Raw genomic sequence first — 27,955 nt, 5'->3', positions numbered from 1 at the left:
AGGGCACCGTTTTGACATTTAACCGGCAATGTTGCTAATTGCCTCGATTAATGATCGGGCAAAATTATTGGGCTAAAAAGTATCACTGCGTATTATTTCGAGTTTTTGTTGGTAAGGTAATAGTATGCTAAGAGATTGTGGTTACGGTTCACTTGATGCTACAAATAGTACAAATGCTTTGAAGCATTCTTTAATAGATCAATCAGTAAAATTCTATCAATTATATAAGTAAAATTCAGATCGATAAAAATAAGTCAAATAACATAAATAATTTTAGGATATTTTCGATAAAAACAGATCTCAGTACTCGATAATGTTCACATTCAAATACATTTTTCGGTCTATAAATGCGTGTAGATTCGGTTTGCCACACTTGAAACGCAATCATGAACTGAAGCTGGAAATTATGCCACAAATTATATTGGTCGTCACAATTTGAAATTCTTTCTTCCGATTGATCAATCAAATACTTCAAAACATTTTTGGCATCAAGTGGATTGCACTCTGTTTTGAGTGTTGAACTCACGGGATTAAATCACGGGAGCGCAAAACGCGGTGGAAAGGTAATCAAGAAAATTTATTAAAGCGCGCATAAACACCATTTTGCGCGATGTTAAATGAGCCTCACATTCTTTCGCAGCTGTTCTCGACTCTCGGGAAGTGCTACGGCCGTAACAGCCAAAAATGCTAGAGGTATACGCGGGTAGGTCAAAATTACGTTCGAGGCATTTCAGTCCGCGTCCGCGGGTCTCGGAACTTGGAGTATAATTTGATCCGAGTTAATATCGTCGACGGCTAATAAATTATCCATCGTGCCGCGTCAGGGTTCAGACTTCTGCGATGCACAATGCAGAGTTGCGAGACGTAGTCGGGGCCGCCCGGTTAAGCAGAGGCCAGGGTTAATCGAAGGAACTCCCCGGCAAAGCGCCCAGCGCGGTCCATAAATCCAGCCGCTCCGGCCGTCCGTTTCACGGCCTGGCGTCTCGCGCGACAGGACAACCACCGATGTGGACGACGGTCGAGTATTTTTCCAACGAAATGTGACACCTCGCGAGTGCGTAAACATGTTAGCACGGTAGCTAATATTTTTCACGAACTGCTCTGATTCAGTTCTCGTCTACTAAAAAGTACACTCGATATAAAATCGTAAAAACAAGAGAGGGAAGTCAATCAGAACTGAGATAATATTAAGGAAAAACATTAAATGTTTCAATCCACTCTGGAACTCTTCCTTTTTCCTTGAACAGTTTTTGTCTAGGGAAAGTTTTTTAAAGAAAAACTAGATTAAAAATCGCAAAAACATGAAAGAAATATCTTAATACTACTACTATATCTACTCAATCTACACGGAATTTCTTTTTTTACAGTAATACACTTTTCACTGCGTTGGATAATGAATCGTTGGATAATTATTCAGGAGCTCTAATTTGATCTATTTTACATTGCATCTAATTTGTTTTTTTTATTATGACAATACAGATGAAAAAAATTGTTGTATTAATAGCATTAACTAAAAGCAGTCTAATTAAAAAATATAATAATCTTGTTAATTCAATGATAGTATTAATGAAATAAATACGCTGTGGATTATGTTTTAATTATTATTTGTTTTATTAATGCTGTTTTATTAATTAACAGAATTATTTTCAATTAGACTGCTGTTGACTAATGTTGTTGATGCAACATTCTTTCCGTATAGATTTATTAAAATCGACAGTTATAGACTAGTTCTTTATGTCATTTGAGTACTTAGTTTTATCCTGCCGATTTGTACATATAAATATATCGTAATTATGAAACTTTGGAATAATTATATAAAGTCTTTCTGAAGAGTTTAGAAGAAACGGAGATAAGTTGTTAATATATGTTACAAGAAGTTTTGAATTCATTAAATACATAGTTTATCGATCGCGATAACGACTATATAGTGTTGTTGCGGTCATTAGGTGTTTGCTGTAACAAATAGAATAACGATCGTGTCACCTCAATCCGTAATTACTAATTGGACCCAAATACACACAGTTTCGTTCCGCTTGAGTGACAAGAGATCTAGAAACGTGATAATGTTCCCTGGCGCCAAATATATAAAATAAATGCCACTAACATAGAATTAACTAGGAATCTCAATTTTATAATTTCCTTAAAAATATTAAAACGATTTTGCTTTAATGTTATGATAATATCATTATTTTATCATGACATTAAATTTTATATTTTATATAAAATTCATAACCGTGTGATGAAACAATTTCACAGGATTTAGCAGTAAGAAATATCAATGATTGACTTACAATTTATTTCACATAAATTTCTGAAAATTATTTATTAGATATTTTTGAATGCATTTCTTAATAAATATGTTTTCAAGAGTTTATCTTTATTCTGCTTTTACCTATTTCAAATGTTACTAATGTTTAATGATGACATTTGTGTCCTTAAGTATTTTAAATAGTGTAATTATTAAAAAAATCAAATAGAATGAATATTATTTGATACAGCAGAAATTCTTGGATAAAAAAATTAAAATTGATACTTTTAAAAAATTTTTTTAATTCAAAAATTAAGTAAGATTTTTAATACTTGCTTCAGACAGTACATATAATAAACACTTGTAAAATTTTTTTAAATAATGTTGTTACTTTGTATATAAAATAAAAATAATTTGAAATAATAACACATGAAATATAACAGAAAAAGGTATATTTTTAAAAATATTTTAACGTTTAACACTACCAAAATAACCAAGACACTGAAAATTTTCAAAAATCTTTTGCATAATATTCGAAATAATTCTAGATTTGTGTCTCGTATCCAAGACGAATTGATGTCTTCTGTGACTATTCATGTTAAGTACTATTATCAAAGTTTCTTTACGACCTGACCATGTTCTTGTATCTTTATAAGATAATTTCTCTCGCTACGAACTGTATTAAACAATGAAAAGCCACACTAGAACAATTGCAACTGCAATTTTAATACGTTTGTATACCAACACGCACATATACTGCGGATATTTATGTGTCCAACATAAAAGGACCTGGCTTCGGTCATTCGAAAGTCCCTCGCCTCGCCATCCTGTAATTTATCGCCGTAATGAAACTCGGCCTGAAGGAAAAAGAAGCCTGGAGCTTGCTACTGGTCATCTGCATGACGAGTAAATAGGCTCGCATTACTCGCGCCAACGCGGCACTTTATATCGGGCGATAGCCAGATAAGTTTCCGAGCGGCGGACGCTCGCTTAACATTGCTTAACATTATGAGCCAAAAGATCATCGCTATTTGTAGGGGATGTAATGCTTCGTGCACGGGATCGAAGCGAGTTTGCCAATTCAGAGATTCTCTCAATGTGTTGATTTTGAAACTGAATGTTTCTAGGCTGCTTAGCTTGATTAACCCTTCGATGAACCCTTCTATGATGAATATAGCATACCTAGCTTTCTTTTTCCAATACTTTTTCTATTGCTTATAATTTTTCTATTAATAAAGATACATTTGCTTGGTATCGTTATTCCTTAATGACCGCGTTAAATTAACTTTATGATTGGTTCTTGTTCTTAGTTCCTTATTGGATTTAAATTTCTGCTGAAAAAGCAGCTTTGTCTAGTATTTCGATTAAAAAATTCTTTATATGTATATTCTTTACATACTGTGCCACATTACGGAAACAATACATTCTTTACAATTCATTTTTACAGTTTATTTTTATGAAAGTTGTAATCAATCGAATTGGGTTGACATGTCATATTTAACCCAATTTGAATGCTTATAATTTTCATAAAAATGAAGATATTGTAAAAAATGTATCATTCTCGTAATATAGTACTCAAGAATTAAATTGATCGTGTTGGAAAATAGAGAGAATTATTTTCTTTCTAGGAGGAAAGGACTTTTCCGAAGGTGATTTCAGATGCGCCTCAGGGTGCGTTTCGTGGTTTCGCAGAATTGTTGATTGCTCCGCTTATATTTCATTCGGCAGAGAAAGTTCGCTCGTGTAATGGTATAACCGAGAGCCGCGGTAGATACGAGCTACGGAGCGAAGATACTGGTAATTAGGTGGTAATTAATTGCATAATTAACGACGATGCCGAGACGTGTGGCAAGCACTGGCCGCAATATTCGTTCCCCAGTATCGGATGTCGCGTCGAGTTTCGAGTCTCGATTTCCAAGCCGCATACATATTCTCGCAAATGTGCAGGGACATAGAGGAGCTCATATAGACTGTACGCGGCATATTTCCCTTAATGGAGCACTGCATCGCATTCCAATATCTTACGATAATTATTACAACATCTTCCTGTTACGATAACCGATACATAAAACGTATACGGTATGTTCGTTAGTTTTCTACGAGGCTTTCTAGATAAAAGACATGAGCAGTCCAACCCTTTCGTGATTTTCTAATACTAATGAAAAAAAGAGAAACATGTACAGTTTAGATAGTTTTAAAAACTTTTGGTTGTGTAAAATACAAAAATGAGATCAAAACAAAAGTTTAAATGGCGGAGGCATGAAATATTTTCAAATTCTCTTGTACACTCTAAAACTTTCAGAATAAATTTCACTCTGAAGAGTGAAATGTTACTCTTAAAGATTGAAAATTGAGTCACTCTTTTTTAAGACTAACTTAATTTTCTCTCTTTAGAGTGAGATTCCACTCTAAAAAAACTTAGAGAGTAAGATTTTGTATTAGTAAGTTTTTAAAGGATCGTTAAACGAAAAAATTTTTTATTTTATTTTTTATAATTTCAGTGACTTCTCTTGCAACCTTAGAAAACCAATTTCTCTACAGCTTCAAATTATTTATTTCGTTATTATTTATCTCTTTGTATGGAAGATTTTGTTATTAATTATTTATTTCGCGTCGTATGGAAAATAAAATAAAAACTTATTAAACGATAAAATAAAAAATGCACCATTTTTCTTTTTTTACTGAATTAATCCGAATTTTTTTAGACAAATTGCGTATTGTTATTGATAAGAACGGCCTGTTTACAACTGCAATCTTTTTGCAAGCTCTTTCTATTAGGCGGTCGATTCAACGAAGACAAGGTTGAAGTTATGAACAGCCAATGTCAGGAATCAATCTAACGTTGTTTCACCAGATTATACGCCTCGGCGTTTCCCCCACGAAAGGGGGGAGTTGTTGAGCGGACGCCATCTTGTCAGGCGTGCCTGCGTGAAAGCACCCTACGGCTGTATCCTTCGATCATCCAGCACCGATCCTATAACTATTCTCTCTGCTTTGATAGCATCGTCATTCGAATGTCATAGGGCAACGAGCATTTCACGGCTCCTGAGAAATCTCCTCTTCTCGACGAATTCCGGTCTTCGATAGGAATGCAAACATGAGTGGAGCATTAATACTTTGTTAGCAAAAGCAAACAAGAATGAGTCTTTATCGTTTTATGTTTTCTGTTATATATAAAATATATATATATAATATAATATAAAGATAATATAAAATTAATTATAAATTAACTTTATATATAAATATAAAATAAAAAATATACATACTCTCTCTATTATATGTATGTATATATATTTTTCTAAATTAAAAATTACATTGCAAGGTTCTCTCTTGTCTGCCTTTACCTTCTGCTAAGAGCGTTCGCTGCAATTTATTAGCGTTGATCCGCACTAAAGCGCCCTAATGCGCCGCTTGCTGAGACCGCGGTCAATAATTATGACAAACTCCGTCCCGCTTGTCTGTCACGAGACCACCGTAGCTCCTCCACGGTTAACCGGATTAGACTACGCCAAGACGGCCGGCCTTCCATCCGAGAACTCGTGACCTTTCGGCTCGTCGCGTTGCATCGCGGTGCAAACGCATCGTTGTTGCATCGCGTCGCGTCGCTAATCCTGAAATATCGTCGTACGCTCGTTTCCTTTTCTTCCGCATCTCCACGGCTTCTTCAAGTAACATGCTTCCCACGAAAATCCGAAAGACTATCTCAAACGAGACGAGAGATTCACTCTCGCGGAAAGTCGACTCGACTCTTGTAATTTCTAGACATTTTCTTCTCTCTGATGGATCGATCGCGCGTATCCCGAGTCGAGGATGGTGATTTCGTCCATCGCGACGAAGAGGGACGAGCGACGATCCAAGCTATCGTCGAGAGGCATCGATTTTCCGGCGCGGCGTTCAGCCGAGGGCGCCCGCGAGCCGGGGAGATCGTTGCGATAGCGAACTCGGCTCTGATATCAAATTGAAAAGGACTGGAGGAACGTCTCTCGAGGCAAGAAGGAGAAGAGGAAGAAGGGCTACGCGCTGTCGCTCGTCGAGGAAGAGAGCCGCGAGCGCGCCTTAATGGTCCGCGCAGCGGTACACACGTGCGGATTCTGGTATGCGCTATACATGTTATAATTCACCTGGAGCAGTCATAACTCACGACACGACTTCCACGGTAGACAGTCGAGCATGGGCGGAGCGCTCTTCCCTATTTATTGCCCCCGATGCGCGCGTGACGCACCACCGAACGAATTCTCAACGAGGCTCCGCGTTTTGCTTCCTGCTCTCATCCACCCTCGCCGCCCTTCGAATACGAAAATACGGATATTTCAAGAGCGAGAGTCGAATCCATTGGTGTATAGACGGAGCATGTATCGAAATCATCTTGACAGACTTAGGGACCTATTCGGTAACTCTTAACGACTGTAACGATTATCGTTGCGCAGTTTTTTTACTAACGATATCGTTGCAGTGGTTAATAATTACAGAATAGGCCCCTCAAAAAGAGATGGAACAATGTATAGTTAAAATACTAGAATACCCTACTGTTCTCTCTCTCCCTTGTATTACTGCTCGATTGAACGCACACGTTTTTATTTATTTCAATTGTAATTTATAGTATACACATTATTGTTAGTTATCTTATACCATGCTGGATTCATTTGTACACAGTATTATTGCTTGGACGCCTGAAGGAACTTGTCCCAGAGCGCTGAATAAATGTTACTCTCTCTCCCTCCCTCCCTCTCTCTCTCTCTCTCTCCCCCCCCTCTTTTTCTCTCTCTCCTGAAACAAAATTCAACCAATCGAACAATTAAAAAAAGCCCATTTCGTGCCCATGTATTTACCTTTCTCTTTCTATATCTGTCAAGATGAAAGATCAAAGGGATTTCGCCGCAAGCTCTGTATTATACGTCGATGGTCAAATCGGACCGAAGGTCTCGGTCATCGTGACGCTTACCTCTTGCAGACGCGTTTCACTCGCGCAACTACGCGCATTCTCGCGTTAAATATTTAAGCGTCATCCTTGGAAACGTATCGTGTAAGAGGATATACTTCTGGCAGTAGTTAAGATAGAGCGATAAGAGATAGTAGCTAAGATAATGAACGCCACAGCCCCCGCGATTCGTCTCGGGAGAGATGAGGGGAGGCCTCCGCGTTTTTCCTCATCCTCCCCGGCAGGCAACCATGTTCTGTACGTGTGCACGCACACGCGGCACTCCTCCGCGCCCGTAGCGCATCCAGAAGCTGCGTGTCTCGCCATTGTTAAGCTTAGGATCCATTAGAGAGCTCTGATATTTATTGCATGCGAGTGCTATCGGAGCGAGGCCGACCAGCCCCGGCGGTCTTCCCGGTTACTTGGGTCTCCAACCGGTACCGATTCGACGTTTGTCGATCCGGAATTTATGAAAGCATCGATAATGGCGAAAGAGGAAGCCAATCGTTGAAAACCCCCGTTGTTTCTCCATAGCGAAATGTTGCGGACGCGGAGTATTCTGCTACCGTTTAACAACACTTAGAAAAATGGTCCGGTTGGATTAAATATAGTAATTCTGGTGGAAAATGGATGAATCAGAATTTTCTGGTTAAATCTACTAGAATTCTAGTTCAGATGACTAGAATTCTGATCGATATAATTATTCCAGTAAAAATAAAATTTCTAGATTTTACCAGACCTAAACAACACACAAGATTTACAAAATATTTATAAATATTTATAAGATTTATTTTAAATATTTTGTAAATATATTTTTGTGGTCTTAGATTGTACAGATCATAAACATTTATTATAAATATTATGAAATATTTATTATGAATGTTATAGTAAATGAAAATATTTAAGGAGACATTATAATAATCCAAGTAAAAAATACTTATTAGAAGTATTTATTTATATTTATCATAGATATTGCATAAAATATTTAGTCTATATTTTAATAATATTTCGAATAAAGCTTTATATAACATATGTATGAAATATCTATATAACATTAAAAAAAGTGAATATTAATAAATATTTATCATAAATATTCTGTGCTGTCTGGGGAAATATTGTATCAACCAGAATTCCGGTTATCTCAACTAGAATTCTAATAAATTTAACCAGAAAATTTTGATTCGTCCATTTTCAACCGGAAATTTTTTTCAATGAACTTAAAATTTTAAAATAAAAAAGATAAAGAGTAACTTGAACCGAGATTAAAGTTAATCTCATATTTGTGGAACTTGGCTTTAGACAATCATGGATTCTTTAATATGATTGGTTATACATTTAGATTCAGTGAGGAACTAAAAACAAGAATCAAAAAGAATTCTACAACTGTTGCAAAGCTGCTTTTTCTGCTGAACGCCAATATCGGCGCGATTTTTAAGACGAAAATCTACGATATTTTTACTCGAAGACTTTATGTTTTACATTTTGCCAAAGGATTATTATAATCTTTCGGGTGTTTTAATGCACAATTCAGCCGATACGATCTAACATGTCAGAGGCATCGTCTAAGCGCGACCGATCCGGTAAGCAGTTGACCGGTAGGTCGAACCTGTCCCAGCTCGTACGCGGTAATATTGCATTATTATTTATTAATTCAGGGCATACTAGATGCGTATCTCTCTGTACCGCGCTACTTGGGATCACGACTCTCTTATCTTTAAAGACAATGCAGTGGCTCTCGACTCTCTTTTACACGACGAAAGCATCAAGCGATTGAATACGAGTGAAAAAAGTTGAATGCAAGTAAAAAAAATGTTTGATTTCTGAGAAGATAAAAAATTCAAATATTTTATAATTTAAACAACTTTTTCAACAAAATTATAAATAAGTCGTAATGATAAATAATCCCACGTAATATTTAAAAAGGCCTTCAACTCTAAATGATAAGATAAATTATATATATCTTCAAACGTCGCTCCAATTTCATATAATTTAATAAAGCTTCAGATAAAGAATTAGAAATCGAACAAAAGATCTGTGCTTCTCTTACAGAAATTTAATACTGGAAAGTAATGATTAATCACTTACTGTTGTTCGGTACTTTTAATACTCAAAATAAATCATTCCCAATATTAAACTGTCCAGTATTAAACATTGAATATTTCGTTAAGGATTAAACACAAGTGTTCCGTCGAATAAGAAAAATAATGAATTTTAATAGACTGATGTCTATTTTCGCGAGACTTTGTTTGCTCATAATATGCGAAATTTTCCGATGATTGAATTGATTTTTGCTAGCGTATTTATTTGCCACAGAGCTAAACAAAGTAAGGCTGACTTCTAAGCTTGACAGAAGCGGATTCCGAGGCGAAAATACCACTGGACGCCACGGACAGTGTCCACCGCCGTGGTACCTTTCCTTGCATCGTAATCTCGTGGCATCGGTCTGACCTCTCGGTACCAGCCGGCTACTGTTCTGTGATTACCATGATAATTCGTCGACTCGCCTATACCACTCTGCCCTATGGCACGCCACAGATAATATGCGATACACCGGTGCAGCTATGCCGACGCTTAACGATCGCAGTCGCGGCGTGCGCTTTAAACGGCCATTGTCTCTAAACTCCGGCCGAATAGCCGAGACATCGTGAAACAAATCGCTCGTCATGCAATCCGCGCGAATGCGCGTGTAGGTGAAAAATCTAGCCCGAAGCTGGCCGACGGCAAATAAAACGGCGGAAACCGTCCAAATCGTTCGCGCGATATCCCGACGGTTTAACGTTTATGTACCTCCATCCCCTCCGAATCGCCAGCCATCTGGAACACGCCGGTTCGATGAACCAGTTCCGGAACGCGGATCTGTAAATCACAAATCGCGTTAGTGGCTTCCTAGATCGAACAAATCGTGTAGTTTTGTCTTTTATATTAGCCTAAACATTAACATTTTTTGCATTTTTGCTTCTGAAAATATATATATATATATACTTATATAATTTTTCGCCATAAGTTCTTTACAGCTCGTTTAAAATTACTGTAATAACATTATTATCAAATCGACGATCAATTTAATTGATGTGATATTATTTCAGTTGCAATTTATGATGTTTTTTACGTTTATGATGTGTTTTTGCATTTCAAATCCGACAGTAAGCGATACGCAGTTTATATAACTGAAAAATGCATTTAGAATTTACGTGTAAAAATATTTTTAGGCATCAAGATCTAATCTCGATTCTTTCCTTATATTATCCTTTTCCTTATTCATTCGATTTATTCATATAACAGTCTAGATTAGTTTATTACTGTTTATATAATTGTGTAGAATAGCGTAGAATAAATTCTCAAAGTATCTCGCGATGTAAAAATTAAAGTTATAAACTCTTGTCATAACAAGTTGTGGTTACGTGATTCACAAAATTCGCAAAAACTCGATAAACAGCCGACAGTAAGAATTAAGAGTTAAAAAAATTAACATAAATATAAATAAAAAACGCCAAATACAGTCGAGGCTGAAGCTTGATGCCTAATAATATTTTCATGTAAATTTCAAATATATCTTTTCACAGTTAAATAAATTGCGCGCCGAATTTGAAATGCAATCAAAAGTTACAGAAATTAATTAATATTATTAATTTTAATTTTTCAAATAAAAATTTCTCAAGGTTTCTTCGACAAAATTCGACAATATAAATCAGTTTTAATAGACTAACAAATTTGATCGATTAATGTGTTAGTGTGCATTATTAGAGATAGAGCACTATATTTTTATTAAAAATGCCATCATTTTTCTTATTTATTATATATTAGAGAGCTAATTTATAATAACATTCTACTTCCTCAACGTTGCTTTATTTCCCGCATAAATTTATTCTCTAAAACTTTTAAAGTGAATTGTCACTCTAAAGAGTGAAATCCCACTCTTAAAGATTGAAAATTGAGCCACTCTTTTTCTAGACTGGCTCAATTTTCACTCTTTACATTCCGCTCCAAAGAATTTAGAGAGTATATTTAAACTTGTCGACTGGCAACAGAAGTTAAACGATTCCGCGTTCATAAAATACGATAACTCTTTGATCGAGAGAATATTAATAATATTGTATTATTGAGCGTATCTTAGAGCTCGAGCGCGGCCTTTCGAATTAGGGCCCTTCCGTTTGCATCCGGCTGCATCCCACGGAATAAAATTCGAGATCCCTCCTTTAGCAAACACGGTACTTTCGATTAGGAAGGAAGATTACGCGGGGAAAGGGGAGGGTTTTATCTGCCTCGCGCTCGTCCTCGCCTTTCTTCCCTTACACGCGCCGTAACCATGCCTCCTCCGGTTTTCAACCCCATCCCCCGAACCGCGGTAGCATGGATACACAAAGGGTAAAGGGTCCACCCTTAGGTCCGGGAAGACGAAGCTGACTGGTCGGTCGATCAGCAAAGCGTCACGATAGGTCGTAGGGTGTGGTCCAGCCGCTTTTCTGCGCTATCGAGGCTCGTAAAAGAAGAAGGGTCGTCAGCTCGATCGATTTTCCGCTCTCTCCCTCCATCATCGGGTGAGAGGTCGAAAAAAGAGACGAACAGTACGCACGCACGCACGTACGCACGCGGTGCGTGTGGCGCAAAAATGTTGCCGTGCGTGGCAGCGACGGCGACGACGGCGTCGGCGGCGGCGGCGGCGTTAGCGGTGGCGAGACGGCGGCAGTGGCGGGTGGTGGTGTGCGAAAAAGTTCCCGTGTCGACCCCGGCGTCAGTGGTGTGCGTCTCTCTGGTGTGTGCGAAGGAAACCGCCCTCGTCGTTAACTGCCGCGTCCGTTCTTCCGTCTCCGTGGGATTTTCCTCCTTACCTCCGTCGCGCCTTCCCTTACTGGCGACGCCTCTGCACAACGCCGAGCGTCGTCGAGCGTCGAGCGCGACGAAATGAGGGCTCGGCGATGCGCGTTTCGCACCTGCGTACAAGACGCCGCAGCACGTCGATGCATCGCACGTGGACGTGCCACCGCCGCCGCGGCGCAGCCGAGAGGAGAGGAGAGGAGAGGAAAGCGAGTGAGTAGACGCGACATCGAACGCCGGTTGGAACGCTTGACGCGGACGCTCGCGTCGATCTGCGATGCGCTCTCGTTTTTTTTTCTTCTTTTTTTTTATTCGAGTGCCAATTCAGATCGGTAACGCGGACGCTGATCCGAAACGCTTCGCGTCATCGAAAAGTCGCAGCTTCGAGGAACGAAGCAGCTTACGAACGGATTAAAAACGAAAATGGGGTGCAACGACGATTGCCGTTCATCGCTAATAATCGGCAATTCTTATCCCTCTTCCCTCCCGATAACAATTATTCCGCATAAATTCCGATTTCCAGTGACACGATCGGTGTTGGCAACAGAAATCAACTTTGAACGCAACCCTATCCGCAAGAGCTGGACCTGGCCCACGTGAATCACCCGTGCCGACATTATTCGTCGGACCGACACGCTGCTCCATATCACCCGGCGTCCTCCACATCGATTTGCTCTCATCCCCCTGCTTTCTCCCTTCCCATTTGCTTATCAATGTAGAATTCTAGATTGATTCTAGAATTTGATGTAGCACAAAAACGATTTCGGGAATCGGCCGGAGAGAGAAAACATGATTCTTCCATCTGCCTCTTGAACACTTTCCAAGAAGCTCGTTCGATTAAAAATGAGTTGTATAGGTCACAAAATGGCGGAAAAAATTAAGCATACTGTAATTTTAATCATTAAAACGTCGCGATGTTTTGAGATAATTGAACATTGACCGTTGCCTATTTAATCGAAGCGATGATGTCTTAAATATTGTATTTTATCGATTATATGCTTTTTTCGAAAAATATACAAGCTTACGCGACATAAGAAGGGAGTATAAAATGACACAAAATGTTAAGCCTTGTTTAATTATTTTAACCAACGGTTTCATTAATTTACATTTTGTTATTATGTCTCAGGCTAATGACGAATCAGAAGCCATTTTCTTGATATAGAACGGCCAAAAAGCCATTCAGAATACCGAGAAAGAATTGAATACGTTAATTAATGAAAGAGAATTAAAAAGAGAGAATTGACTGTGTTAATTAATTTCTTTAACTCAACTCTCATCGCCGGCTGTTTATCGGATTTTTGTAAATTTTAGAACGTAATCCGTAATAACAACACGGAAAAACAGTTTTGCTGAAGTATTTAAATATTTAACCAGATCTGAAAATAATTTTGTTAGGCTATCAAAATAAATTATGTAGGATGCTCAAACTGGTTGCTAGAATGTTAAAACTTTTCGCAGCATTGCTCATCATGCTTGAATTTCCTGCATAATTATTTTGATAGCTCAACAAAGTTATTTTCAGATCCTGTATCTGTCTAAATTTTTAGAGACTTCTGCAAAATCATTCTTGCCGTGAAAAGTTTACAATTTTGTTTTCCATACACACATTGACATATCTTAAAAATCTAACACACATTCTACAACAAGCCATTAGTAATAAATTAGAAGTCAGAAGCTAGAAATTGACCAATTGTAATCAATTATTCTTCTTACGTTTGACTGTGATTGGTTAATTTTTAGCTTTTGACTTCTGATTTATTACTAATGACTTATTGTAGAATGGTCATTACTCTACAAAAAGAAAAATGTGTTACACATTTAAAGGTTTGCAAAAGAAGATAAGCTTCGTCATTGTATAAAAGCTGTCTCTCAAACCGGTTAAACCAATCAACTCCTATACGTCACATCGCACCGTTTAAAACTCCCCATTCTCTCAAACGGTCTTTTTACATCTATTATTTATTTATCGTTCGTCCACGAAGTGTAATGACATCAGTAACCAGAAAACTGGACGCATCGTTCCGTATCTACGCGAACGAAGGATCGCGAGTATCTCTCGCGTGCATCCCCAGCCACCTTTTATCTCGTCCTCCCGATAACGCTTCCGGCACACCCGTTACTTGATGGCGTGCATAAAATCGCCGTGGATGACTAGGTGCACTTCTGAGTACTTAACGTAATGAATAAGACGAACAGTCTCGGCCGACGAACGATCATTAAACGCTTCCGACGTATTTGAATGCGGCAATGTCAGAAAATGTTTTACCTCGCAGAAATTAAAGAAGAAAAAGAAACGGATATTGGCCGAGGGAGAGAAACGTTCAATACCTTCTTCCCGTAACACTCTCGCGTAATTTATCGTACAGTAAATTACAACTGCCTAAAAAGTTATATAATGTATTTTGCGGCCACGTTAAACGATCTGCGAACGCAGGATTTTTCAGAATATAATTCTATTTATAATTGTTAATATAATATATAAATGATTTTATATATTTTAATGTAGCCTAATGTTTGCATTTTGTATATGTATGTATTTTGAACTTTCGAAGGGTTTTCATATTTTGCATCATGCAAAATTGTAATACGTGGAAAAAAATTATTACTAATAGCAATCTTATTGAAAATAAATCTTATTAACATTAGAAATACTGATTAGTCATTATTACTAAACGTTTCTATTTTTTAGATTAATATTATATTTCTTGTGTAAAAAAAATAGGATTTTTAAATATTTTTACTTCTGTCTTTCATACTGATGAATTATTTAGCTTTTTATCATTTTTTTTATTTTTATAATAATTTATTCGCTTGATGCTTTTAGCGAGTAAAAACGTTAATGCTTCTAATGTTAACTGAATGGCAGTGAAATATTAATTAAACACATAACATTTTATCAAAACAAGTGTGATGCATCTGTTTCATTAAAACTATCACTGAATTAACAAGATTGTTTTTAATTACATTGCTAATATCATTTTGATATTATTATATTGATATATTTTTTCGTATAAATCATTTAAAAAATAGTCTTAATGCCACACACACATTTAATCACTTCTTCCTTCATTTAATTGAACTTGCATGAGAAATGTATGAGAAATTGAATTGTATGGCGCGTACAAACGCGACCTTCCAAGAAGTTTTGCGAGTAAATAATAACTTTTGGGATATCTTTTTTTTTTCAGATATATCGGAATGGTTGCGCAGCGGATGATAAGGACGGAAAGTGTTGGGGATGATTTGGGCCTTAGTGGTCCTGTGGTGGCTGCGTTTGAATCCTACTGGCCTGCTAAGTCCCAAGTTGTCTTCGATGTAAGCGCGAAGAAACTGGTCTCTTCGAAAGAAACAGTCCAGCAATAATTTCTTTAAATCTTAAAGCAAAGCATCTCCATCTCTGAGATATAATGGTAAATCTTTTATTATATGACAAATGTTTATAATACATGTTATAATATATGTTTATGTCTAGACCGACAATAATAATGTGAATGCATGAGAAATGTAAGAAGGAAAATTGATTTTGTTGATAATTGCAATTTGTAAATATTTCTCATTTGTTTCGGGTTAAGAAAAAAGTGCAATAATTGGTGCTTACAATTGCAATAATATTCCTATATATTTTTCAATGCTCGAATAATACTATATAATAGAGAGAAAACGACAGCTGTTATTTAATTTCAAACTAATTTGTCAGAATGAAAGATACACCTAGAAACTATCGTTATTTGATCGTTCATTAAGAGTTTTTTAATTGATTTTCGAGATCCTGATCATTTCTGAAATCTTTAGGAAAAATTTATAAAAGTTAAGTACCTATTCAATATAGAGAAAGAAATAAAGTTTGATATATAGATAATGTAGAATATAACAGAATAATGTACGCGAGTTAATTCGGGTTTCAATCTGTTAGTGCGTATCTTTAAATGTGCATGTGTCATACGTTGATCACCTGCAGCGATTACGGGAAAGTTGGAGATAAAATACTGACCTATATTATACAATAAATCTGATCGTAATTAGTAATTCCCGCAGCAATTACTATCCGACAATCTCCACGTTTCCTAGCTTTTTGCATCTGTTAGTTTTTTTGCAAAACCTATCATAGTCTCTCCGAAATGTCAAAGATGCAAGTTTGTTAAATGCTATTAAAATTGGCGAAATCGTAATTAAATGAAAACTGTTTTAGCTATATATTTACAAAAGAAATTTAATTATTATTTATTATTCTATTAATCAAGGACTTGATTAATTATACGTTAGCTTTTTAAATTTTATTATTAATTATACATTGATATTTTAATATTATTCAATATTAATAACATATAGCAATATTTTGTATTTCGATTTGATATAAAAGATATTTGCTGCAGACTAAGTACGTCTGAAACCCGGTTTAAGAATTAATTATTAACGAAATGAGGCGTAGGCTTTCGAAACGAGTTTGTTGAGGCAGCTTTGGGGTTTCTATGCGGCATGTGCCTCGACACGGAATGAACGCAATGCCCTTGGAAATCCCAAAGGAGTCCAACGCATCGCAACAGCATGGAGGCTGCATTTACGAGGATGATCTATTGGACTCACCGATTTTGTATCATCCAGCAACCTGGTTCTGCGTAATCTCGGATGATCGCCGCGCAGAGGGGTGTCGCTGACAATCTCTTGATTCTGCCAATCAAGATTCTGCAAATCCAGCAGGAACCTATTCATCTTCTATTTCAACGTGATTCCTATAACGTACATATTACGAGTTTATGCAGCTAGTAATTTCGGTGTGATAGCGTTATTTATTTAACTCGAACCCAGTTAAAATTTCAGAGGGAGTAGAAAAAAACGATCAACATGGTCAAATGCAAATTATGTATTACATGCTATAATACTCGACGTATTATATGCTATGATACACAATAGATACAGCTCGTACTGATGTCGGGTATTGTTAAAGATAACTGAAATTCACAATAACATACGCGTCCGTTTCAAGTTAATCTACTTTCAAATATCAACAATCTTGCGTCTAATTTGCGGATAACTATTAATTTATTTCAATTTATTATTAATTTAATTTAAAAAGTTGTAATGCCACCAAAATTCCACTTCTGATTACAATTAATTAAAAATTTAAGTTGCGTTATTAAGAATTGTTAGATCTAATATAAATTGACTTAAAATTACTCAGAAATAAAGTTTTATGTATACAAAATAATTCGTTCTATATGACGCTTTATTTTTACAAGTGTTTTCTTTTTACTAGAATATTACGTACCTTTGCAAGATTCCAAATGACACACTCCACACCGTCCATCCACTGATACCTTCCAGCCGAAACTATTGTTAAATGCCAGCTGATACAAACGGACGCTAATTGAAAAACTATCAACACATCGATTGTAATCACCGCGGTGTTTACACAGTTACCAAATATAAAGAATTCTCTCATCAAGGTCGATTGTCGAAATCGAGATTGTATACTCAAAAAACTATGACACGTTATGTGACTCGAATAAAGAAAATATTAGTGCACATATATCTCTATATTTATCAAACGTGACAATTTTTTAAATTGAATTTTTGCATAAATCATAAATCGTGATAATGAAATAAAATATTTAAAATGTAAAGAAAAGGATTGTACTTAGTATCGAAATTCGAAAAATACTGAATTTATATAAAATAAAGAGAACAGATTTTTTAACGGAAATGTAAATTTAGCAACATGTCATGGTGTTACGTTAACCCATAGATAAAAATGCGCTCAGATATTATCGGAAAGAAGGATTTATTAAGGATTTAAACATATCTATAAATATATATCACGATAATGTTACACATGTTGACATTCATTTAGTAATTAGAAATGGAGGTCAATGAAATCAAAGATTTTTTTTCTTTTTTTTTTTATTCAGCACGTTTTAGCGCTGTTGTGTTACGTATTGTGCATATGCAATCGATGCATATTATGCTGCATTTCGTGCCGCTCAACGTGACGTTCCCCGGAACACCGCAGTTAATTCCAAGCGTCGTTTTCCTCGAAAGCTTTCTTGCTGGCTACGACGGTAGTCGCTTGTTCCTTGCGTTTCTTGCGCCTTTTACCTGTACGAGACAAATCGGGCGATTGATGCAAAGCGCAAGAATAAAAAGAGCGTGTAATACCTACCCGTAGCAACTTGCCACTCGTCGTCGTCGTCGTCGTCGTTCTCCGGTGGCTTCACGCCGTTCGCCGTCGATTTCTCGTCATCCTTCGTGTCCTTCCTGCGAACAATTCCCTCATGTAACGCGAATGAAAAAAAGAATTTCCGTCAGCGTCGCAAATATAATCGCCGCGAAAAATCGATCGACGGACACCGACAGTCGCGTGTAGTAAAAAGAGCTCCTGTCTCGTTCACGAAGATCCTACCGTTTACATCCCTCAACTCTTTATATCCTGCGATATCGGCTATATTTAACAAGAACACGCACACGTGCGTCGCGTATGTACGTGACGCGCGCACGTGATGCTGCATATTCATAAGTCGCGAGCCTCGCAGCAACAGTTCCGCGAGCGGCTCCGACACGCGCGCCGAGTAAATTCCACGGGCGTAATGTACGATAATGCCAATAATGCACAACCGCGAGCGAGCGAGCGAACGAGCGATCGGTCGGTCGGTTGGTCGGTCGATCGGTCCCTCTCTCTTTCGCGATTACATCCACCGCGTTCGTGCGCCCGAGGTGCCTGCCTCTCGATGTCGATGTTAAACACTCGGTTCTTCATCCATTAAGGCCAGTTCCACTAATGTAAAATTAACTTTAATCTCGGTTTAATGAATTTTTTATCCTTTTCTTAGAACTAGAAGAGGATAAAAAGTACGTTGAACCAAGATTAAACTTAATGGTAGAAATGGATATATGTTGCAGTTTCCTTCGTGGATCTAAGCGTATCTTATCTCTCAACTGGCCTATACTGCAAATCCAAGTGTATAATAAATAAGTTCATATATGTACATGATTTAGTAATAACATTAAAAACACAGAAAATTATTTTTATACAGAAAATTAAATCACACGCGTATACGAAGTCATTTGTTACACATTTGGATTTGAAATGTAACAATGCTGGTCAAAAAAGAATCTTTTTTTTCCCCTTTCGTCCGGAAAGATCATTCCTAGGCAGACTAGCAATTCCTCTTGTTATTAGAATTTAAATCGACCGATTGTAAATGCCATGTCCTCTCAATGACCATTCTGCTCTTCCTAGAAACGTCATCCGTCTGTCCCGGTTGTGACCGCGAGCTCCTTGTCATCTGATGTTGATGTCGTTTCGTTTCGCAGCAAAGAAACGCGTGCACGCGCAACGCAGCGGGGAGAGTTACGAGCACGGTGATTGCGAGCACGTGGGCGATTCATTAATATCGTGTCGCCCGGGAGACTGAGCAGTGTTGTAACTACAATGCGGCGGAGAGACTGCAGTTGGTTAAACGGAAACGGGAGATATATATATATGTATATACGATCTGTGTGCTCGGCGAACGAAGACCGCGGCTAACGACAGTTGACTGGAACATGTGCCCGGTGTATTGATTACCGCGGCCGGCAGTACCTCGTTAAAGAGTTTCTCATAGACGCGTCGTTTTAAACGCACGACTGACTACTTACTGTTGTTCGAAAAAAACACGTATACTCGTAAAAAAAAAATCTTTAATTCTTTTCTCGGAAAATATTTCTACGAATAATATATTTTAATAATTAATACTTCTTTGGCTTGTTGTATCATTGAATTATTGAACGTACCTCAGATTATTAGTTAATCTGATTATATTTAAAAAAATAAAAACGAGCGCGAGTCTAATTAGAATCCTTTACATTGACGTAATCGTGGCTTTATATAGAGTATAAAAAATCGGAACAAGACTATTAAATGGAACAAGAGCATTAAACGATTCAGATGATTTCACGCGTACACATCATTCAAAGCAATTCCCATAGACAACTAGGCACTCATACGACGATGATACTTCAGCTTCACAAACCGGACCAAGGGGCAAGAGGAGGAGAAGGAAGAGTAGAAAGCCCAGGCAGAGTGAGAGGAAGCTGAAGGGAAAAGAGAGAAGAGGAAGAACACTAAATAGGCCTATAGAAGTGAGAAAGAGGAGAGAGCGAGCGTCGCGTGCATTAATTCAGGACAAGGTCTACAGCCCTATGCAAATCTCTCGTGTACAGGAAATCCTAGGAGGCCGCCTAGGGTCTTATCTTCTCTCTCTCTCTCTCTCTCTCTCTCTCTCTCTCTCTCTCTCTCTCTCTCTCTCTCTCTCTCTCTCTCTCTCTATCATCTTGGAAATCATAGCGGACCTATAACGCGTTATTCATCCTTGCGTTTAATACATCTCGCACGAACGTGATAGCTCGCGGCAGAAAATAAATTGCGAGAGACCGTTCATTTTTGGAACATGAACGCGTATGATTTCCTAGATTGCGTTACGTAAACATATATTGCAAAAGAGTAATACAAAATTCTTATAAAATTTTCTATTTTCTCTAAACAATTAGAAAAAGTTAGCTTTATTGGTCCAAAAGCAAAAATTATCTAAGAGTATAAATTAGTAAAATTACCTGATTTTATAATGGATAGGAAATATCGGAAATATTTAAAAAAATGTTTGTAAAAAATGTAGTAGGAGAATCTGAGAGTTAACTTTAACATTTGGGAAAACATCTGCAAATTGAATTACGCTAAATGTCATAATAAAATCTATAATAACTTACCCTGAGGATGATAATTTCCGTTTGCGGTCTTCAGAAGAGACATCGACCTGCAAGGTGGCTTGATGTTTTGTATATTTCTGTACTTTGCATACAGTTTCCTTGGACAAACTTATCATCACGGCGCCGGCCTGATCGCGACGATGTAAGCCTATGTATGCGGATGTGTCGGATAACCATGAAATGTATCCGCCTCCTGTAAACAAAGAGAGGAAGAAATTCATTATATCCTTCATATGCATATCTTCTATGTAATCTACGTCAATTCTTGTCTTATTTGTACAAAAAAAGAAAGTTATCGTTTTGTACTCTAGATATAATGTCATACTTGCCAAATGGACTAAAGAGTTGACTGATATCCGTGTGTTTCCATTCTTTAGGGAATGTAAGATGAAACACGTGTTCTCTGCTAGGATTTGCTAGAAAAAGATATATTATTAAATGAAAGTAATACACCCCTTTCCAATGATATTGTAATATCATTTTTCAGTGACACCAAATATACTTACGATCTTTTCCTACCAAATTTACGTATGGAAAGTCTTTTAGTCTTGCTATAGGAAGTCTGTACAAAAAAATTACTGATAAAATAATTATAATTATATATAAATAAAATGAAAAGATAAAAATGGTAAATTTTATAGGAATATAAGATATTTTTTATTGATATAAAATATACTCACTTGTTGAGAAAAGGATTAAGTAATGGTGAATTCGCTAATACCGTAGCATTTTCAGAGTTTTGTAATGTGCCTGAAATAAACAACAATCCAATATGTACTTATTAGCAAAAATTATAAAATAATTAATCACGAATTTAATTTATCCATCAATTTACGTAATTGATCAACATAAAAAATATCGATGAATATAAGAAAGAAACATCTACTCTATCAAAATATATATTTTTGTTATAATCAATTGCTTACAAAATGAATAACAATATCGACAATAATACTATCTATCATTATGATATTTGTACCTGATATATTGTTACTGACCAAGATAATTGGATAATGCAATAAAGCATAAACCAGTGATGTACGCATCGTATCCTGCCTCATGAGACTTTTCTCTTGATACCGAATAACTACGTCCTTCTACAGGCTCCACATCGGGAATGGAAAAAGGAGGCTTGCTCATAATGTCTATTAATAAGTTCAAATTTGACGACGATACAAGCTCTTTAAATTGCTGCGATTGACAGATGACTTTTGTATCTAACAAACTTAAATAAGAAAAGGAGATAAATTTTTACAATTTTCATTTTTAAATATTAAAGCAAGTAATATTCAAATAAAATTCTAATTTGATAAACATATAAATATTTATATAATATAGCAGGTTCTGGATTTGATTCTGAACTTCATCCTATACGTATCTCAATTTATAAGGAATTCATTAAAGAATAAAAAGTTTTGAGTAAAAGAATATAAAATAATTATTTACGAAACAATGAATTAAATATTTACGCCTTACCTAGGGAACAAACCATGAAGCAAAGTCTTGAATTCTGAATAGTCTTTTGGCAAAGATGTAAAGAATTGGTGTACAATATGACACAGATCTAACAGCATGTTATGACCTACTATTACTTTTTCCTGAAATAAGAAAATTAAGATATATTTAAACACAATTATAAATAAACCAAAAAGTTACATATAAAATGAAGCAATAGCTTGTCTTTTTATTTAAAAAAATATTAAAAAATGTTGCTTATAAAAAGTTTGAAGATTTTGAAAGATATTTATATCACGAACTCACTATGGAGCTCACTATATTTATCAACTAAAGTATTAATGTATAATTAAAAATTCCATACTTACAGACTCTACAATCTTTTTCAGCAGATTGCTGAGTCCTACAGCTTGTTTAACTTCTAGTTTTTCCTTTTCTTGCTTCTGATTTTCCCTTTCTTCCTCTTCCTCCTTGGTTCCTGCCCTCTGTACCAAAAGACATTGCCAGCCGTTCTCCATTTTGCTTTCAACTATTACTTTGTTAGGCCATCTGATCCGTGCCTCCTGATACACCAATCTTCTCATAAAACCATTACAGTGGTCTATCGTCAACCCTTTTGCATCTGAGGCAAGAAAATTCTCTATTCTAGAACTGAAATTTATATACAGCAAAATTTTTAGACAGCTCTCAAGTCTCTTTCAGATCATATTTTCTTTTAACTTTATCTTGTTAAATCAAACAAAACGGTAAACTAAAAAGATGCAGATTTACCATATTTCTTCTATTTGAGGTTTATCATTATCCGATATTGGAATTATGTCATGGTAGCTCTCCTCTTTAAGTTTCTGTTTTTCCTCCAAGCGTTTGACAAGCTTCTCCTCGTCGCTGGCAGTGAGATAAGGTATGCCATGCTTGAATAGCTTATTGAAGTCAAAGTCTTGATTTGACAGAAATGCTATAGACGACGCCTGGCACATGAATCTACTGTCTGATTGGCGATTCATCGGTTTGGGAAACACATAGAAGTTATAAGAGCGCTGTGAATATCTGGAACAGACAAGCCCCATCATTTTTTCCATTTATGTAATTTCACTACTAAAAATGTTTGTTTACTTCAATTAAATTAGTAATGTCCATTTCTATACTAATGTAGATTAACTTTAATCTTAGTTTAATTTTCTTTCTATCCTCTAGTTCTAAAAATTATTAGAATAAATTAAACCGAGAAAGTTAATCTACCTTGGAAGAAATGGACATAAGACACGGAATTAATAATATCTCACTTGTTTGTATTTGAGTTGTACGTGAAGACGGACAGACCAAACTGCACCAGCAGAAAATCCATCGATCCTGCTCGGAGCTTGGAATAATATTGAGCCGGCGTGTCAAACGGACCTGCATCTGGACCTGAATTAAGACCGGTGAACTCGCCGTCAATACTAAGAAACGTAGCGTCCTTTATGACGCTCTCCAATTCACTCAGCACGTCCTGAAAGTCTAATCAAGATCACGTTAGATTACGAAAAGCTAAGCGAGTAAACACCTTTACCGTTTATCTGAACTCACTTGAGCTCGTCACCTCCATTGTTTTCCAATTGTTTTCCTCGCGTCGTTTACGCGGACGTTTAATGATCGCACATGATCATGATGACGTGGGAACAGAAGGAACAGACAGCCCGCGTAAATAGAATCAGATGGAATCTGTTACTGGCGCCTCTATGTGCACAAAACCTGCACGTTGAACTACGTATTATAGCTACGAATATTTCCAACGGGTAACAATTTGTACGTCACATATCTGCTATATCCTATACATGCAGGGTTGGGTAAGTCAACTTTTTTTTTCAAATAAGTTAAGTTAAAGTTATATAACAGCCTTGAAAATTTATCTTAATTAAAATACAAGTTAATCCATAATGAAATTAATTGAATTAAAAGTTAAGTTAATAAAAAAAATAATTGAAAAGTAAAAAGTTAAATTTGATGATCCGACAACCAAAAATAAAGAAAAAGAAAAATTTTGACCATTATACATTTTTCCTTTCTCATATTCATTAAAGAATCTGGTTATTTTTGTTCACAAGTAACGATTATACAATATAAAGTTACTAAATTATATACTCATTATCCTCTCGCATTGTCTGAGGATTAACTTAAAAAAAATCAAATTAAAAGTTAATAGTTACCGATAAAATGTAACTAAATTATTTAAGTTAAAAAGTTAAGAGTCTAAAATGTAACTAAGTTAAGTTAAAATTAATTAACTTTTTAACTTTTATCTTTTTAATTTAGCACTACTCAACCCTGTATACATGCATATGAGCGCTAGGTTAAGTACACTCAGATTGTACTTTTCAGTTTTCAGTTCATTTCTTTTGTAAGCTTTAAAATCGTAACTTGAAGATCATTATATTTTTGTTTGGATATATTCGGACGTTGGAAAGAGAAAGCGATCAAGCGTTACAATTTTATCGACAGCGTCACTAAATAGATGTGAGACCTATAGGTGCACGTTTTGTACACAGAGGCGTAGCGAACGAGTTCTCTTTAAAACATGGTTATGTTTACTCTTTATATATATTGGTGAGACTCGCTCAAACAAACTTCAATTTGTGATTGTTTGTACAACGTTATGTTGATTTTTATTTCGAAAACGGTATTCAATGAACGCTTCTTCGAGTAAATTCGAGTACTAATTCGAATTGATGCTTGTCAGGATCTACAGAGGAAGCTCGTTTAACACTCCTTAATCTTAAAACTCCTAATCTAATAGCCGGTCTATAGTTTAGATTAGGATTGACCGTCCTATATTGGAAGCTCTATTACCGTAAAAAGATACAGAATTATCTAGAATTTTAAAAATATAAACAAACTGTAAAATGATGAGATGTGCAAACTTTGGAAATGGCAAAAGATCGCATTCGAGTGTGAAAAGAGGTAGTTATATTATTTGTAGTCAATTCTGTTTAATTACTTTAATTATCTTCTTTTTGTTGCTATTAATAATAAGAGTTATAATAATAATGCATGTGTTATGTATAGGTGTGGAAAATGTGGCAATGACGACGAATGACAAGATAAATAAAAAGAATGACAAGAAGACTGACTCTCCTCGAAGTTGCCAAGAACAGTCAATCTCTGGCCACAGCACACCAATCACGAAGAAACGAAACACAAACGCAGATAAAGAAGGCTCTCCGGATTTTGATTATTCTCCAAGCCCGATCTTACCTACGTTCACCCAGGAAGGTGGTAACGAAGTTGCATGGGATTGGCAAAGTTCTCTGAGCAGGACTCCTGAGAACAGAAACAAGAAACAGAATGTTCACTGCGAAACTCCCAAGGGTACTAAGCTGCTGCAAAGGAAGAGGAATTCGAACTCGCCTTTGTTGTACAAGCCACTCAAGAGAAAAACTATCAAGATGGAAAACATAGAAAACATTGGACAATTTGCAGCTGAGCTGCAGGCATTGAACGAAAGAATGAGAGTTATAAAGCAAAACAACAATAATCATTCGAATGATTGTGTCGAGGAGAAAGAAGTGCCAACGTTAACAAACATAAGCAACAACGAAGAAACGCCAAAAGTTCAAGATGACAAGCAGAATAGCGTCGAAAGACGCAGTAACGATAACGAGCAGAGAAACGATAGCATAGGAGAAACTAATGATCATAGCGACACCAGCAAAAAGGAAACGAGCGGAAATTACGACGATTTATTTGATGATTCTGTAGACGACGATATAATCAGGTGCACTCAAGAGATAGAGGAGAAATTCAATTTGCTGGAAAGAGGAAATTCCACTCACTTGCAGATCAAAAGAGAAGATTCGTGTAAAAATGACATATCTAATAAGACATCTGTACAGTCTAGTTCCAGTGAGAATTGTAAAAATCCATTAAGAAGTATTTCAGGCTCATGCAACAATAGTACATTAAAGACATACTCAAAGCTGTCACTGAGACGAGATGCAAACTCTAGTATACACTCTGCAGTGCAGAAAAGTAATGATACGTATAAACCATGTTCAAATAACAATAATACGATACGTTCCTATGCCAGGAAGCCATGCGACAATAAGAAACTGTCAAAAAGTAATACCATAGACTTGTTTGATTTTCAAAACGATTCTTTTGACGATTGGTTCGCGTCGTGCGTTGAGGAAGAAAAATTATTTCCGAAATCTGACGTATCCTCAACTCATAAAAACAATAGCACGAAAGTCCAAGCCAATTATAAGCATTTGACTAATGCGCCGTTAAAGTCGGAAGCCAAATCCGCTGACTCGCTTAAGCCTACGGCAAAGCCTGAAACGTCTAACGCTAACTACTTACAGAATAGAAAATTCTTTAAAACTAAGAGCTTGTCAGAGCAACATGTTAATCGGGACGCGAGTATAAATGCTAAAGGCTCGCGTGCCTCCGTAAGTACAAAACTGATTGTTACAAATGATTGTAAAGCTGAGAATAATGCAATTTCATTAATGCATGGCGTGGATCGAATGCGTGGGTCCAATGTTAACAGGTGCGCGGTAAAAAGCGATGGTAATCATTTCATTAAGCATCATTCTACCGGTAATATGAAAAACGATACACAAGAAATGGCGAAAAAATCTGGTTCGCAGCCCGCAACACGATGTACCGCGGAAGAGATCGAAAGAAAGAGATTGCAGGCCGTAGCGAGGCTCGAGGCGAGAAGAAAGTTACACTTCACGAAGATTACAAATAATATCAATAGGTGAAACTGCAGGTGCCTTACGTCTATTGTACTTATTACGAAAAAGTGATTTCTTGAGTATAATATCGACAAAACGTCGAAACAAACGAATGTTGTACTTCCAATGACAAAAAGATCGTCTCTCTGTTATCGTCGTTATCATTATCTTATTGTAATCATTGTTATATTGTAGAACGTTTTAAAGAAGTTGCGCAAATATATTTATAATTGTACGTACAAGTATAATCTGACCTCAGAATACATTTAAATTATATATATATACATATATATATAAAACTCTTATATACATAAAATTGCAAAAACGTAATTACGTCACACGTTTTTACATGATATTTTTAATTCATGAAAAACGTTTAAATTTTGTTACTTAAGAAAATTGTTTCTTCGATACTGTTTTTTCGGTACTGTTATCAAATTGCAGCAGAGAATCTGTCATTAACCATTCAGATCTAACGGCCTTTCTTCAATAAGCCATTACCTTTGCTTTCCAGCAACAGAATACACTTATACACTGTATGACACAGTAATAGGACAGTATCGACTTGTAACTAAAAAGTTGCTTTTTTATTTTACCACTACGGTGAAATAAAAACAAGATCTGGTATACCTATGTTCAAATATACATCCGAATATAATCTTAAAAAAATAAATGGTAATGAAATGTAAAAATTCGTGAAGTGATATAAGATGATGACATCATGTAATATAAAATGACGTACAGCATTATAGCTGTGTACGATTGTATCGATTTGTATTAAGCATAATTGGAAAGCATGGAATGTGTTACACAGTGTTGCTTGTATATTTTACTGGAAAATAATAAAATTAAACTTTAAGTCTTAATTAACCAATCAATTAGTAATAAATTCTTTTCACATTTGACTATGATTGGTCAATTTTTTAAGACTTAAAACTTAGGCTTATTACAGAAAGCCCATAAAAATTTATCTTACAATCCGAATACACTTGAACGAAATCAAAATATTCTATTACGAAAATAAAAAAATAGAATTAATTGCTTTGTAAAGATTTCGTTTATTTT

General features: G+C 36.1%; 3 protein-coding genes across 5 annotated transcripts in view; 1 reads left to right on the top strand and 2 right to left on the bottom strand.

Annotated features, from left to right (window-relative positions):
• Nucleotides 1–16,796, bottom strand: part of LOC108727273 (protein cortex) — a 42,684-nt gene extending 25,888 nt beyond the window's left edge. The window contains exon 1 of the mRNA XM_018455326.1: nucleotides 16,566–16,796. Coding sequence (XP_018310828.1) covers nucleotides 16,566–16,691 — 126 coding nt within the window. The 5' untranslated portion in view covers nucleotides 16,692–16,796. The remainder of the gene's footprint in view (nucleotides 1–16,565) is intronic.
• Nucleotides 16,797–17,791: 995 nt separating this feature from the next.
• LOC108727293 (poly(A)-specific ribonuclease PARN) lies at nucleotides 17,792–23,860 on the bottom strand. Of its 2 annotated transcripts, XM_018455355.1 has the most exons (12): nucleotides 23,742–23,849; nucleotides 23,459–23,672; nucleotides 22,947–23,222; nucleotides 22,544–22,826; nucleotides 22,197–22,318; nucleotides 21,719–21,945; nucleotides 21,401–21,470; nucleotides 21,227–21,282; nucleotides 21,050–21,136; nucleotides 20,721–20,913; nucleotides 18,139–18,233; nucleotides 17,792–18,074 (listed from the first exon to the last, which is right to left on the bottom strand). In XM_018455355.1, exons 1-12 carry the CDS (start codon nucleotides 23,758–23,760, stop codon nucleotides 17,989–17,991), a joined length of 1,728 nt encoding a protein of 575 aa, XP_018310857.1. In that variant the 5' UTR covers nucleotides 23,761–23,849; the 3' UTR covers nucleotides 17,792–17,988. The 2 variants fall into 2 exon arrangements, with proteins under 2 accessions (XP_018310857.1, XP_018310858.1); XM_018455356.1 differs by lacking the exon at nucleotides 17,792–18,074 and having other exon boundaries at nucleotides 18,173–18,233; nucleotides 20,717–20,913; nucleotides 23,742–23,860.
• Nucleotides 23,861–24,790: 930 nt separating this feature from the next.
• LOC108727292 (GATA zinc finger domain-containing protein 14) lies at nucleotides 24,791–27,138 on the top strand. Of its 2 annotated transcripts, XM_018455354.1 has the most exons (3): nucleotides 24,791–25,112; nucleotides 25,218–26,599; nucleotides 26,701–26,809. In XM_018455354.1, the coding sequence occupies exons 1-3, from the start codon at nucleotides 25,055–25,057 to the stop codon at nucleotides 26,722–26,724; spliced, it is 1,464 nt and encodes a 487-aa protein (XP_018310856.1). In that variant the 5' UTR covers nucleotides 24,791–25,054; the 3' UTR covers nucleotides 26,725–26,809. The 2 variants fall into 2 exon arrangements, with proteins under 2 accessions (XP_018310856.1, XP_018310855.1); XM_018455353.1 differs by having other exon boundaries at nucleotides 25,218–27,138.
• Nucleotides 27,139–27,955: the final 817 nt, after the last annotated feature.

Source organism: Mycetomoellerius zeteki, unplaced genomic scaffold, assembly GCF_001594055.1.
Source record: "Mycetomoellerius zeteki isolate Tzet28-1 unplaced genomic scaffold, Tzet1.0 scaffold48, whole genome shotgun sequence".
NCBI lineage: Eukaryota > Metazoa > Arthropoda > Insecta > Hymenoptera > Formicidae > Mycetomoellerius > Mycetomoellerius zeteki.
The sequence above is the reverse complement of the archived record's forward strand: the minus strand, read 5'-3'. Positions and strand labels throughout refer to the sequence as shown.

What these genes read in the sequence shown, in the direction of transcription:
- LOC108727293 (XM_018455355.1), bottom strand. An exon ending in CCTCAAATAGAAGAAATATG is followed by an intron (nt 22,827 to 22,946) that starts GTAAATCTGCAT and finishes TATAAATTTCAG; the next exon opens with TTCTAGAATAGAGAATTTTC. An exon ending in AAATTTGGTAGGAAAAGATC is followed by an intron (nt 21,137 to 21,226) that starts GTAAGTATATTT and finishes ATCTTTTTCTAG; the next exon opens with CAAATCCTAGCAGAGAACAC.
- LOC108727292 (XM_018455353.1), top strand. Translation starts at nt 25,055, where the DNA reads ATGATGAGATGTGCAAACTTTGGAAATGGCAAAAGATCGCATTCGAGT. An exon ending in GCATTCGAGTGTGAAAAGAG is followed by an intron (nt 25,113 to 25,217) that starts GTAGTTATATTA and finishes TGTTATGTATAG; the next exon opens with GTGTGGAAAATGTGGCAATG.